The 14,756-nt window shown below is 43.8% G+C and overlaps 1 protein-coding gene across 1 annotated transcript in view; it reads right to left on the reverse strand.

Annotated features, from left to right (window-relative positions):
• SDK1 (sidekick cell adhesion molecule 1) overlaps nucleotides 1-14,756 on the reverse strand; it is a 163,217-nt gene that overhangs the window by 88,123 nt on the left and 60,338 nt on the right. The window contains exons 13-15 of the mRNA XM_025204581.1: nucleotides 7,259-7,374; nucleotides 6,478-6,667; nucleotides 3,615-3,713 (exon numbers count right to left, since the gene is read on the reverse strand). Coding sequence (XP_025060366.1) covers nucleotides 3,615-3,713; nucleotides 6,478-6,667; nucleotides 7,259-7,374 — 405 coding nt within the window. The remainder of the gene's footprint in view (nucleotides 1-3,614; nucleotides 3,714-6,477; nucleotides 6,668-7,258; nucleotides 7,375-14,756) is intronic.

Genomic DNA, 14,756 nt, shown 5'->3' on the forward strand with positions numbered 1-14,756 from the left:
TTAGAGTACGACTTGGTTTTTCAGCTCTCAGTATGAGACGCTGCTTTTCCTACAAGGCACAGCAGAAATATCCTAGGTGGGTGTTTCTTACCCTTTCACTCTGACAACTCGTGAACCTAAATGTGGTTATTAATTTATCATTCGTAAAACAAAGGCAGGAGGAGAAAGACATCGGACGTTCAAGAGCCAGCCTTCAACACACCCAGGGAGTGGTTAGGTGAGATTCCCCAGGACGAACTTCTAATGGAAAAAGGAGTTCAGGAGAGCTGGGCGCATCTCGCACAGAGTCCCAAAGACACAGCGGCAAAGTACCTTGACGTGGAGAAAAGGGGGTAAGAGACTATTGCAGTTATGTCTGAAACCCTTTAATGACCTGCAAATCAGAAAGAAATCATAGAAAAGTGCAAACAAGGACACATTGGCAAGGTCAATTATAAAATAACAGCACAAACCTGTAGGGACAGCATGCGAAAGGCTAATGTACAGAATCATTTACAACTTGAAAGGGACATGAAAGGCAGTACGGTAAGTAGAGAAGTCAGAGAAAAATATAGGTCCATTAGTTAATAAGAAAGATGAGCAAATAACAGATGGCAGAGAGAAGGCTGAAATGCTCAATGCCTTTTTTGCTTCAGTCTTCACAGAAAAAGTTAATTGTGACCAGATGTTTAAACACAATTAAAATTAACAACAAAAGGGATCCGAACACAGACCAGAATAGGTAGAGAACAGGTTAAAGACTATTTAGAGAAGTTAGATGCATTCAAGCCAGCAGGGCATATTGAGATTTACCCAAGAGCACTAAAGGGATTCGCTGAAGCAATCTCTAAACAATTAGCGATTCTCTTCAAGACCTCCTGGAGCACAGGAGAAGTCCCAGAAAACTGGAGAGTAGCAAAGAAAGAAAAGAAGGACCTGGGGTATTAAAAGACCAGTCAAACTTCAATACACAGAAAGATCCCGGTACACATTATTAAGCATTCAATTTGTAAGCAACCAGGGGGCTAATAAAGAGATGAGAAAACAGCCAAGAGATCATGTCAAACTAATTTATTCTTTTGATTGGGTAACCAGCTTAGTGGATGGGGGAAAGAGGAGATGTGATATAGCCTGACTTCAGTAAGGCTTCTGATACACTCCCACATGACAGTCTCATAAGCAAACTAGGTAAATATGTTCAAACTGAAATTATTATAAGATGCATGCACCACTTGTTTGAAAACCCTGATCAAAAAGTTGTCATCAATTATTCACTGACAAACAATGAGGCTGTGTGAAGTGCAGCCCTGCAGAAATGTGTCACAGGTCTGGTACCATTCAATTTTTTGATAGGATAGCTAGTCCGCTTGTAAAATCTGCAGATGACACCAAGCTGGGAAGGGATGCAAGCGCTTCAGAGGAGAGGATCAGAATTCAAAACGATCATGATAAATTGGAGAAAGGGTCTGAAATCAATAAGATAAAATTCAATAAAGGCAAGTGCAAGTGCTTCATTTAAGGGGGAGAAAAAAAATCGAAGGTACACCTACAAAATGGGGAGCAACCAATTAAACAGCAGTACAGCCAAAAAGGACCTGATGGTTATGGGAGATCACACACCAGTGTGAGTCAGCAATGTGATGGTATTGCAAAAAGAGTCAAATCTCATTCTGGGATGTATTAAAAGCAAAGTTTCATGTAAGACAAGGAGGTAAATTATTTCACTCCGGTCAGTGCTGGTGAGGCTGCAGCTGGAGTTCTGCGTCCAGTCTGGGGCAGTGATCTTTAAGGCCCCTGCCATGTATTACATCTGTTACACCATTAACTTATTAATCATGCAATAAATTTAAACCAGCCACACATGCAAAGTCATTACTGCACCATAAAAATGTCCATCCAGCTATAAAGAGAGCCAATGGGCTACAAAGATAGTACTTGAAAACCTTTAACGCTATATATAGCTGATTTCTATCCAGCTTCAATCTGAACGCGTGGTGGGGCCCTAAGATGTTTACAACTTGAAGAGCATCAAGAGGAGAGGGAGAAGAAGGATAAAAGGGTTTGAAAATCTGATTCTGGAAGAAAAGCGGAAACAAACTGGGTTTGTTCAGCTTTGCAAAGATAAGACTGAGGCAGAGGTAGCCACAATAAACAATTTCCAGCATGTAACATAAGTGCTCTAATTCCAGTATCCATCAAGGATAGAACTGGGATGACCTGTTTGACTTGCTGCAAAGGAGATTTAGGTTAAATACAAGAAAAAATGTATTAATGTTTAATCAAGCACTAGAGGGGAGCTTATGGAGCCCCCATCATTGGAGGCTTCAATGAACAGGTTAGGGACAGTGTAGATTTACTTCATCCTGCCTCAGAGCTGGGGGATGGACTAGGCGATTTCTTGAGGTCCCCTCCACGTTAGCTCCCGTAGTGCATAGGAGCCAACCAAGAATGGATCCCAACTGTATGTGTGCAAAGAGAGTTTTTTGCCCTAAAAGACTTTGCATTCGAACTAGGCCAAGGTGAGCAGCTGGGGTTTTCCCTAAACTTTCTATGGTTGAAATTCTAGTTCCCACTGGAAGCAAGCAGAAAGGACAAAGAGTGCCTTTAAAAAAACCCAAAAAACCAACAACCCCGATCTGCAGGAATACAAGGCATGGTTCTGTCTTTGACAGGTAACTACTGCCAAGTTTCATGCAAACCTTTTTTTCCTTGTGTATAAGAGATCCCTGAACAGCTGCCTCTAGATCACATCTGATGACTTTCCTGCTGCTTCAGGTGCTAGAATATCATCACACGAGTACTTTGGGCTACTGCACACCTGAGCAAACAATTTATACAGCTCCTGTATCAAGATTTTATCATAAGGCAAAAAAAAAAAATGCCCGTTATTTAAAGGAACACGGTCAACTTAGTAAAACCTCAACCATGGATCCATCTTAAAACTCTTCTAAAGCTATGGGAAATAATTGCAGAAGTCTAAATACAAACCCAAAGTACATCAATGCCAAGGAACAAAGCACAGGGGCAGCTGAGTCTAAAAAATGAGCTCAAAACGAGAAGTCATCCTGAAGGGTAGGGTACAAGGAAGGTGATAAGATTTTTCAGTCTTGTCATTGAGTTGGCTCCTGCTATTCCCCTTGATGAAAAGCCAATTGTGAGTTAACTCCTTGGGACCTGACAGATGGTATTCTTCAAAGAAAAGCGATAAAACACATGAAAAATACATACTACTAAAACTTCGGCACAACCTGGCATCCTGAGGGGGAAAATAAACAACTCTCCCATGCCTTAGACTCCCAGGCAGCTTGCCAAATACTCATCCCAACTGTATACAAAGCAAAACCAGATGGAAACGTGGATGACAACTGACATATAGTGCCATGACCTGGACGATGCATCTGACTCAGAGAAATGTGCAACCAGAGGCTCAGAACGGTGCTATATTTGTTGCATATCATTCCACTGACCCTTCCAAGCCCTCGCCATTGGGTACCACATTTTTCAGCAATGTTTGTTTTCAGCAACTAGCAGGCTTGCATGTGCTTTCCAATACTAAGAGCAAGAGGAAGAAAGAGCAGAAGTGTCTCTTGCAACAGCCATGGCATTGGGAAATTTAAATTCTGCTTTCTTCTTACCCAGAATAATTCCATTGGGCTCCTCTGGGGGCTGCCACACAATCCGTACGGATGTCAATCTCACCTCGGGGAACACCAGCCTCACAGGCGGCCCAGGAGCTAAAAGGAACAGCAGAGATCATGAATGCAGATGTGTGTTAAAGGGTAGAGGTTGCAGCCGTGTTGGTCTAAGGACATAGGCAGACGAGGTTCTTTGGGTAAATCCGATCACTTTAATTCGACCAAGGAAGAGCACAGACCAACTGCAGATGCTTCTTCAGCCTGACGAAGGGCGTTTCCAAAAGCTTGCAAAGATGAATTTTTTCCAACTATTTGAGCTGATCTAATAAAAGATTAGATTTACCCGAAGTTCATTGATACCCAATAATTGGTCTAATAAAAGATTAGATTTACCCAAAGTACATCAATGCCTAATAACTGGTCTAATAAAAGATCAGATTTACCCAAAGAACCTTGTCTGCCGACGTGTGTTAAAGGACTTACTAGTTCTAAAAGGTGTTTCTTGTTTAAAGGGTTTTTGGTTGCAGCTGTGTTGTTGTAAGGACGTAGGCAGGCAAGGTTCTTCGAGCAGATGCGATATCTTTTATTAGACCAACTGAGTAGTTGGAAAAAAGTTCTTAGCAAGCTTTTGGGCGCAGTCACCCTTCTTCAGGCATAGGGAGTGAACAGCAGAGACTTCCTATGCCTGAAGAAGGGTGACTGCGCCTGAAAGCTTGCTATGAACTTTTTTCCAACTACTCAGTTGGTCTAATAAAAGATATCGCATCTACTCAAAGAATGGGCTTCCGAGGGAGGTGGTGCTCTCGCCTACCTTGGGGGTCTTCAAGAGGAGACTGGACAAGCACCTGGCTGGGGTCGTCTGAACCCAGCGCTGTTTCCTGCCCAGGGCAGGAGGTTGGACTCGATGACCTACTGAGGTCTTCTGACCCTAACATCTATGAAAACTTGCCTTGCTTGTTTAAAGACTATTCTGCTCACTTTACAAAGTCAGCCCAAGCAGTATCTAACCCATACTGCAGAGATGGCTGGGAGCTTATGATGCACTCTCTCTGGGTCTCCCTATCTAAGGTTGAATTTCTCCAGCACCCTAGAAGAGCAAGTGATACTGCAACCGCACATCCAAAAGTGTTTCTCTGCACCTGCAAAAATGTGTTTACAAGGATGTTTTGACAAATGAGTTCTGACCTCTGGGAGAATTATCTCATAACCGGAGAGCTGAGAATCTCTCTGAGCCAACCAGATTACTCACCGCATTGAAGTCACTATATAACTGATTATATACGAAGAAGAGAGATGCTGAGCTACCTTTACAGAGAGAGATTACATGTCAGCTTAATCCACTTCATGCCTGTTGAAAGTGAATAATATCCTCTAACCGCGTCGACAGCCCTCGCTCTGAGCTCCCTCCTGACTGTACATGTGCGTTCGGAGCACCTGTGCCTGAGCACAGGCACCCTTGTCAGGTCAGAAGCACATTAGCACAGCCGGCTGGCAGCCACTTTGCCCAGCTCCGGTTCACAAGGTGAGTTTATGCTAATTCACACATATGCAGCCGCCAAATTTCCCCTTAAGCACAAATCCCACCTGTACTGTCACTGATGATACTTTTAATTAAATTGAACTGAGAGGAGACACAACATGTTTATGTCGGGAGTATGGAGATGGAAGAACAATTTGTGTCATTTGCCAACGTGCACGTTAGGAGGGAACTGCTGTAATGGGCTTGTCTTTGACAAACAGCCTTAAATATTTCTCATTACATTCCGGTTTATGCAATTCAGTGAATGTTCTCTCTCCCTGTCGAGTTTTGCTACAATAATCTCCTCTCTGCCGCTTCTCTCCGAAAAAGGCCAACTTGCCACACTGCCACTGGTTTGGGAGAATGACTAAAGTAGCAATGGGGGGTTATTGCCCTCCTCTTGCGAGCAAGGCACGTCCTCGCTCTTTCACACAAAACGTTGCAGGAAATACTCTTTTAAGTCAGAAGTTTGAACGTGTTTTCAGACCAACACAATTACTCCACTATATGGAAACTTGCAGTTATTTATTTTCTGCTGGGAACCCTTGGATCCAAAAGGGGTCTGATTTTTTTAATTTTTATTATTAGGAGCAATAAAAAAGGCTTCCTACCGACACATGCATTATCCTCTGTTTAATATGAAAAATGTACAGAAGCTGAGAAGCTAACCTTTAAGTGTTTGACATCTGCAAAGTGGAAAAAAAAAACACCCATTTTTACTGCTGATTTAAACTTCAGTGAAATACAACCAGCAGGAACACTTTCACCAGCAGACAAGTTAAAACAGAATCGGGGGCTAACTCGAGTCCTTTCAAAACATCAAACCGCACTTAGGAAGCCGTGAGTTCATAGGAAGCATTGGAGGCAATGACAAAGGGAAGGCTACATGGTCATTTTTCAAAGGTCAGTATCTTATTCTTTTGCAGAAGTCTGGGAATGGATTACCGCAGCAGCACGCTCCATATCTCCTTCAGGTCCAATCAGGGCTAGATTTGTTTATTGCTTCCCATTACCAACAGTCTTTTTTTACTGCTATGATTGAAGTTCAGTAAGAGTACATAATTGGGTTGTAAAAATTCTCTTCGGGGTGGAACTAGCTGCTAAGTTTTTAGAACAGAAGCATTTTTTTCGGTCAATCTGGGAGGGGGAAAAAATGCTTTTCAGTTTTGGGGCCAAATGTTCAACGATGGAGTGACGCAGAGTTGTACCAGCTGAGGATCAGCTCATGCAAGCAATTCTAAATGCTACCACTTGGGGCTAGGTTTTTACATTTCAAGAATGAAAGCAGCTTTCATTTGAAAGAGAAATGCATGGAAAATATACGTCAGCAATCCATAAGCTCACCATCATCCTTGGTCCTCTCTACGACTGGAGGAGAACTGGGCACCCCATCTCCAATCCGAGTGAATGCCAGTACCTGAATCTCATAAAGCACGTATTTTTGCAAGCCGGCCAGCAGATGAGATTGGGTGTGGTTACCTCTCACGATTTGGCTCTTTAGTTCAGAGTCCAGGTCTTTTGCCCGATAGAGAATCTGCAGAGCAAATGCATAAAAGTACAGTCAAGTCATGATCAAAAGGATGAGAAAAAAAGGGTGCGTGTTGTAGTTCTTCGTGTTCTTGAAACACAAAGTAATAGCTTCACAACTGCACTTTTCCGAGTGAGGTGACAAAGTAAGCCTGCCAGCATGAGCACGGCTTTGTATAATTCAGAGCGTAAGATATGAACCGTCACTGGATACCTACGGGAAATCATTGAAACTACAAACTTGAAACTGAAAGATTATGAATGTTCAAAGACAGAGAACATTATTAATGCCCCTCCAGTTCTGCTGGGGACTGTGCCCACAACTCTGATGTCTTCAGGCTGAACACACTGCAGTGACCTTCTGAGTAATGGCTCAAGTCTGGGGCTGCCTAGTCCACAATTTTGACAGATGAGCTTTTCTAACCCAGTGAGATCGGATGATCACGTCTGGAAAAACAGCCCATTTTTAACACTCCTCCAAAAGTGGTGGGCGAATTAATATGCATCTTGTCCACAGGAAACAATGAATGGTGGGGGTGGGGAGGGAGAACCACCCAGGCATTAGAGATCAGGAAAGCATGACACTTCTGTTGTGCACCTTGTAGCCTAAGATGAGACCATTCTGCTCTGGCTCAGGAACTGCCGCCCATGTCAACAGGATCTGAGTGGAGCTCACCGCTTCGGCAGACACGTTCTCGGGTGGAGCAGAAGGAACTGCAATCAGAGAATGAAAACACTTTTTGCATCATCTGCTCCATCCCCTTCCCCTCTGAGGACTGTTCTCTGACGAACATTTGCTCTTCTCGTAACCAGCTGAGGTTTAAATGTTCCTTAAGAGACCATTCCGCAGCTAAGAGACATCACTCCGTTTTTCTCCAACACTCACCCGAGCTTTTAACTTTCTTACTTTATCCCATTATCCCTAGTTCTGTTCTTCCTTCTCCTCAACCTAATTTCCCCTAATTCATGTTGCAGACCAAGATGCTGGTGAACCACTAAAAATTCTGCATTGCGGAGAGTCCCTGCTTTGGTACAAGGTTTGGTTTATTAAAAAAAAATAACAGAAAAGCATGCTGGGATTTAAATATTCAGCAGTCTGTATACTTTGCAGTGATTAGAACTGAGTTAATATTGGGTTAACATCAATGTCTATCACTTACATCTCTGTCTCACACATGTTTTATTTCCCTGTGCTAAAAGCTTGAAATCCTTATGTACGGGGAGTTCATCTTAAGGTACAATCTGTTCCAACAAGAAGTTTTATGCCTGCCACACTCCCTATATGATTCAAAGGAAATTATAGCATTGTGTTTAGAGTTAAGGATAATTTCAACCTTTGGATTGAGCTCGGACCTCCAGATATATTATGAACTGCTCCATCCTGTAAGCCTTTTGATTAGGTTGAAGTATTCAAAATACGATTGGTACAGGTACATAGAAGTGAAAGGTATCTTGTGGATCTGCAGGGTACTCTTTTGTAGATCTTTACGTGCCTCTTTTGCTTAGGGCCTTGTTACACGGTAAATTTAGGCAGCTTCTGGAGCACTTAACCCCTGGACTGGCTGAACATTAACATCTTTTAAGTGGTTTAAAAGCAGTCATCATTCGGCTTACAGTTGCACCACTCCAGGGCAGGATTACCTCCCATCTGTTCCTGTTCCATTACTGTGTGGTCACTTCCCACAGCTATTCCACCCTAACTGAAGTCCTCCAGTATCCCAGAATGCTCTGAGCTCCAAGGGGCCTAACACTTTGTTTTCTCCGGAGCTCAAGTGATGCCTGCCAGCCTGCACCCCGCCAGCTGGGCTGCTGGCCAGGCACCACCTGAGCAATAATGCACCCAATCCTTTTTTCCCCAGAGCCACAGTGCCTCCCACCACCCCTAGACCAGCTCTGCTTCTGTTGGTGGTGGAGTGGGAAGTGGGCATTGCCTGGACTCCAGAGAAAAAAGGATCAGGCCCCTCAGAGCAAGTTTGCTCCAGAGCTGCCACCTTGCAGGGTCAGGATCAAAGTAATCAAGATTAGACCTGGAGCCCAGAAGCCAGATCCAGAAAAGTGGGTCCAAGGCTAGAAGGCCCAGCTAGAGAAAAGTGGAAGAGGTCAAGAAGGCCAGGGCCCTGATAAGGGAGTGATTGTACAGTAACACCTGGGAGACATGGGTACGGCTATAGGGGAGGTCAGCCCTTACGGCTACAGGTGCCCTGGGGCGCAGGCAGGCCAACAGAGCCCACCAGCCTGGGAGTAGGACCAAGACCAGCAGGGTCTGGGAGGACCTGCTGGTGGCCAGAAGAACTGGGGCTCACCCTAGGGCCCTTAGGCATCCTCCCTTTTGATCAACGAAGTAAATCAAGGCATGGCAGGTAAGTGAGAAGGGGAGGGCACCCTAGAGCTGGAGCAGGGCAAGGGTCTCATGGTCACCAGGGGGAATCATGGCCACCACTAGAACCTGAACCTTTTCTACACTGGGCTTAAGCTTGGCGGTCCCACTCTCATTGTGGAGCTGCCGTGTCAGTGCAACCAGAGAGCCCCCGGGAAGCTGCTTTCCCAGGTCTCCCTGAAACCAGCACAGCGGTGGGTGCAGCGACTGGGTCCTGCCCCCACTCACCAAGCCTCTGGTGGCAAGTCACAGCTATGCAGGTGAGGGACAGTCAGAGCAGGTTTTTTGCCTTACCGTGTGACTGCTCCACAAAGCCAAACAACACTAAGCCGATTAACATTTGTGCAGCTTATAGTGTAAGGTCTAACAAGGCCCTAGTTCTCCAAATGTTGTTATTCAGGCTTATGAACCTTAAGCAGATGTAGGCACCTAAATGCAATCTTATTCCACCTTGTTCGAGTCCCTGAAAATCCAGCAGCCCAGCTACTTTTGTAGCACGCTGTCTTCTAAGCCTCAAAACTAAAAACTAATAATTCAAAAGCAGTGAGGAGAGGAAGGGCCCTCCTACATTTTGCACTGCTTTCCTGGGTATGCAGTGTGGATTTCAGTCACACTTAAGCACTTACCAGTTGAAACAGGACTGTGCCTTTCATCATCACTCACCCGAGAGGGGAGGAAATCTAAATATTCTCTTGGCATTTACTACCCAGCCATCATAAAACAGCTGCACAACCACCAACATTCGGGGCATGTTGAACACCATTCTGTTATGCAATTAAATTTGGTGGCTTTTTCCCACTGCCCTTTACTATAAATACCTGACAGGCAAAATCTTTTTGAGAGAACAATACACCTGCCAGCCTTCTGAGACCATGCACCAAGGAAAGCTACACAAGCACGCATGGGGAAGGAGGTCTGAATCGGTCCTGAATGCATTGCAAATAGGAGCACAATCTCCCCGAGAAAGGCAACATCTTTGCCTGCCATCCAAGCGAAGGAGCAGCAATCCTGTTCGGGAAGGTTGGCTCCTAGCAGCAAGAACAGGATAATGAATATGACATGAGAATTAATATAAATTGAAAAAAGATACAACAACCCCCACTCCTGTGCAGTGAAGGTTAACCGCAGACACAGTCAGTTTTTAAGCAATTTTCCTGTTACCAATTAGTTGGGACATGAGAAACAGAGCACTGTAACCCGACAATGCAGCAGACAAAAATCCGATTTTTTCCCCCCTCCCCTATACTGAAGTGGTTTTTTATCTTCTCCTAGATTTATCCCCCACAAGGATATAATTATGTTAAAGGAAAATAGATTGCCAGAAGCCATGAATGTCTTTGGATGGCTGCCATAACTTTATCTGCAGATCTTCACAAAGAGCTACTCCCACATGAATCACTTCTGGAGAGAGAAAGAGTGGAGGGGAGAAAACCAGAGTTAGCGTAAAGGAAAGGAACCCTTTTCCCAGCCACATTTATCCTCCTTGTTTCATTTTGGTGCTGAATTTTCCTTTTAGGAGAGCTTTCCTTATTTGATGAATGCCCTTTTCCTTTTTTTGGTCCACGGTCGTAAGATAGCCTGAATTTCAGAAAACAGAATTTTCCGAATTTGAGGCTGAGGCCATGTTCATTATGTAGACATATTTCTTTTGGGTATGAGCATGGTCACTAGTTATTGCTAGGGGGAATCTAATGCTACCAATGTATCCTCTCAACTCTCAGTGGTGGTCAGAACAAATAATGTTCCCTTCCCACAGGAAAATTAGGAATCTAAGCCTAACACCTAATTGGCAACAGCATGTGTCGAACCTTCCCCAAATCTCTATTTGTTGTGTGTTTTTTGGCATGCGGCTGCAATCCTATTTATTTTTTGATGATCGCATTTCTATTCTAATGCGTATCCGTGTGTTTGTGTATTCTATTTAGTGAAAAGGAGGCTGAACTTATGGTTCGCTTTATCAGTCTTTCATCAATTGTCAGAAACAGATGACAATGTTTTACAAAAATCTCAAAGCTGCAAAGTAAGAGGCTTGAAAAAACTGAAGCTAAATCTGCTGGACTCGTGGAGGTAGCTGGAAACACTGCCAGCTGCATCACAGGACCACAGACAAGAAATGGCAGAGGATGGTGTTTTCTACTGGTCATCAGCAAGAGGACAGGACTTTGCAGCATATTTCCATCCTCTGCTGATTCCACGGGGACCACCTGCCTCTAAGGAGGCCTAAACATGCCTGAAATGCAGCAAGGGGCATGCTCTTCTCTCCATCTGTCAGGGGTGGGCAATTATTTCGGGCGGAGGGCCACTTACTGAGTTTTGGCAAGCCATCGAGGGCCACATGCCAGGCAGCCAGGGGCAGATATATATTCATTTTCTAGTTTTTAGGGGCCCCGCAGGCCAGATAGAATGGCCTGGCAGGTTGCATCTGGCCCCCGGGCCACATTTTGCCCACCCCTGATCTACGTGAATGGCAAACCTCACTGCATATTGATCTCCATTTGGATTTTATTAGGGTTGTACATTTATGTCAATGGCAGTTGAGGGTTCAGAGCTAGGTGGGTGGCAAAATAACATAGGTGTAGCATGAAATCCTCTTCGCTTATCAAGTTAGATACCATCAACTGAATCAAAGGAAAGTAGGGTTGCAAGACCTCATGAGGTCCTCTAGTTCAGCCCGCAGTTCAAGACCTGACTAAACCATCCTAGCCAAGTGGCTATCTAATTTGCTCTTGAACTGAGCAGGTTCAGCTGCGAGTCTGGCCCCACTTCAGCAATCAAGCAATGCTTTATCTCAGCCCTTTAACTGCTTCATGAAGGTCAGGCTAAGAGCTTGGTCCTCCTGCTAGGTACACGACCGTGCTGATTTTTGTAAGAGTGGCTAAGCACATCCACCTTTCTGAGAGCAGAAGGAGCCCCAAAGTACTAGGACAATAGGATGATGTATGTGAGATGATTTACATGAAAACAAGAAATGATATGCTAAAAAAGCAGCAGTCACATCGAAGTCAGGTTGAATTTGTGCTAGCGCTGTGAAGGTAGCTCCTTATTTCCCAGGATTTCATATTTTAGCTCATTTGTACCAACCTGCCTAGAAATGGGGCTTGTCATTCAGTGACTGCTTCACTTAGTAACATCCAAGGAGTTATGCAAGTTCCCAGAGCGTGAAAACATTTTGGACCAATAAAGTCTGTCTGGCTTTGAAGCCCAAATTCATCCTCGACACTTGCTACGGGATACTGTATCCTCTTTTGCCTTTTCTCATTTTCCTCTATGGTGTCCTCAAGCGGCATCTCCCGGCCAAGCCCTCAGGACTGTTTCTTCAAACAGCTGCTCCTGCTGCTTCAAAACTCTTTCGAGTGGAGTACTTCAGAAACCTGGAGCACCTGGAGTGACGTGCCACTTATTGCTAGCACGTGTGCTCAGCTATCTGGGAGCTAATCACGCAGCCTAGAATAAACATGGCACCTAGCTGCAGCTTTGCTTTGTAATAAAGATTATGGTCTCATCCAGCTGCTCTGACATCCAGGGCTGGTTTAGCATTTGCAGCCTCATTTCTCAGGCTGCCAGCATGGTGTAAGTAGTTACAGCACTGAAACCCCTCAGCCATGGAAATTAGCCTGTGCTGAGCTGCACACTACTACAGCTAAACTGTTTCTGGTACCCAAGATAGCTGGCTTAAAGGTGCTGAAGTGTTTCTGCATTACCAGCAGAGTGCGATGCGGACGTAACCTATGACTCTGGAAACCAAGATACTAGTCCCAGTTCTGTTACTGATCTACTGTGTGGCCTTGAACTGGTCGTCTTTGACCTGCTTGTCAGACGCTGAGAACCCAACCTCCCGGCCAAAATTAACCTAGGTCTCCGATCTGTGGAACCGGGACAGCGGTCCTTATGTACTTACTGACTTCTCTCACAGCAATATTGGGAGAATTATGTACGGAGTATTTGGAGCATGCAGATCTTCATATAATGGTAAATATTAGCATTATGCTCCTACTCCCAAGGGGCAAGTAGAATTTGCTTTGACCTCTCTCGGTGTGCCCTATTTGGCCATCAATGTGAGGCTTGGCAGGTTGCTTCCAAATCAGATAAAGCTTTTGTTGCTGATACAGTATGCTGTTCTGCCGACATTTGTTTTTTCTTTTATGCCACTTCATCTGGAAATGTATGGCCAAATGTCTGACCCTGAGTTGTGCCCCGGTGGCTTTATTCTAAAAATCAAAGATGGGCATCAAAGAAAATACATGGGAAACAAACAAAAATGCTAGTCCTTATAGCATGGGTCACAGCTTTACCTCATTGCAATTCCAGTTTTCATTCCCCCCCCACCTACAATCACTTGCCAAGTTACATTTTTTTTTTAGTATTGCAAGACAATATACACGTGTAACCTTTGATCTTTAAATGCTGATCAAGAGCACTGTAATCCCAAGATTTTATGAAATCAGTTAATCTCAGTATCTATTCTATTTCAAAGGAGTTGTTTGAAGAGCAATAGAGAAAAGAAATGCAGTATCTTTTTATTATGATACAGAGTGCTTCTCAGCTATTTTATTCTGGGTCGCACTATCTCAAGCTCCATTACAAATATGTCTTGTTTAAAATACCTCTGGCAATAACTTTCCAATTACTAGCGCCTACAAAACAATATTTTAAAGAAAGATGTTGATGCCTTTCTTTAACTTTTCCCCTTCCGTTGGTTCAAAGGTCAATTATTTGTATCAGGAGACCAAATCTTGCTGCTTGGAGCAGCTGCAGCACTCACTGGTAATTTGGGCATGGTCAACATATGGACAGACTCGTGTACACACAATGGATAGCATTACGATTGAAAACACTCAAGTTTAAATGATTATGAAAAAATACTTATATGAACCCTGTTTAAACACGGGTCACAGGAACAGTGCCTTATTTTTATTATTGAATATTTTACTGGTTTCAAGTGGGGGCAATCTATCTAATTCTTCACTTGCAACATAAAACCAAGTTATATTAGGGGCATCTAAGTGGGTCCATGACATAGGCTTTATTTGAAGTTCCCTGAGTAAGAATGAGTTATTCGAGATCTGTCTTCTGCTGTTGCTATTCGACTGATCTACCAGGCTTTTTTATTGTGTTCTCAATATTGCAAAAATAGCTTTCTTCTGGCATCTAAAAGTCTCCAAACTGGTTTAATATCTGTATATGTATGCATGTATGTATGTGTGTGCAGATATCTATCTCAAGCAGCCAATACATTTTGTGTGCTCAGTTGCTTGTTGCTACCTGCATAGGTGGGTAGAAAACTTGCCATTGAGCACTCAGATAACTGGTAACCAGATGAAACTACATATTTTGTTTAAAATCTTCCCCAAGAAAGTACGTCAAAAGTATAGTGTCTGCATGTGAATGAGTCTAGAATAGTGGTTCCCAACCTTTTTAGACTCAAGGCACTCCTGGATAGACTCAAGTAACCCCTGGGAAAATGCCAGCTCTGTTTTCACTGAAACACTTTAGAGCAGTTTTTAAGTTGCAAAGAACTCAGACCACAAGTGTGGATTTCTGTTTGAAATCTCAAGACTGGGAATCATGTTTGTAAAACTAACAGTGCTAACACTGTGTGGCAGCCCTCAACACCTTTGAAAAGATCGTAAGGAACCCAAGTTACCGTGGCACCTTGGTTGAGATTCACTGATCGAGAGATTGCATTTCCAAATTTAGTAAATATGCAAGAAAGAGCGGT

Source organism: Alligator sinensis, unplaced genomic scaffold, assembly GCF_000455745.1.
Source record: "Alligator sinensis unplaced genomic scaffold, ASM45574v1 scaffold402_1, whole genome shotgun sequence".
NCBI classification, from domain to species: Eukaryota; Metazoa; Chordata; order Crocodylia; family Alligatoridae; genus Alligator; species Alligator sinensis.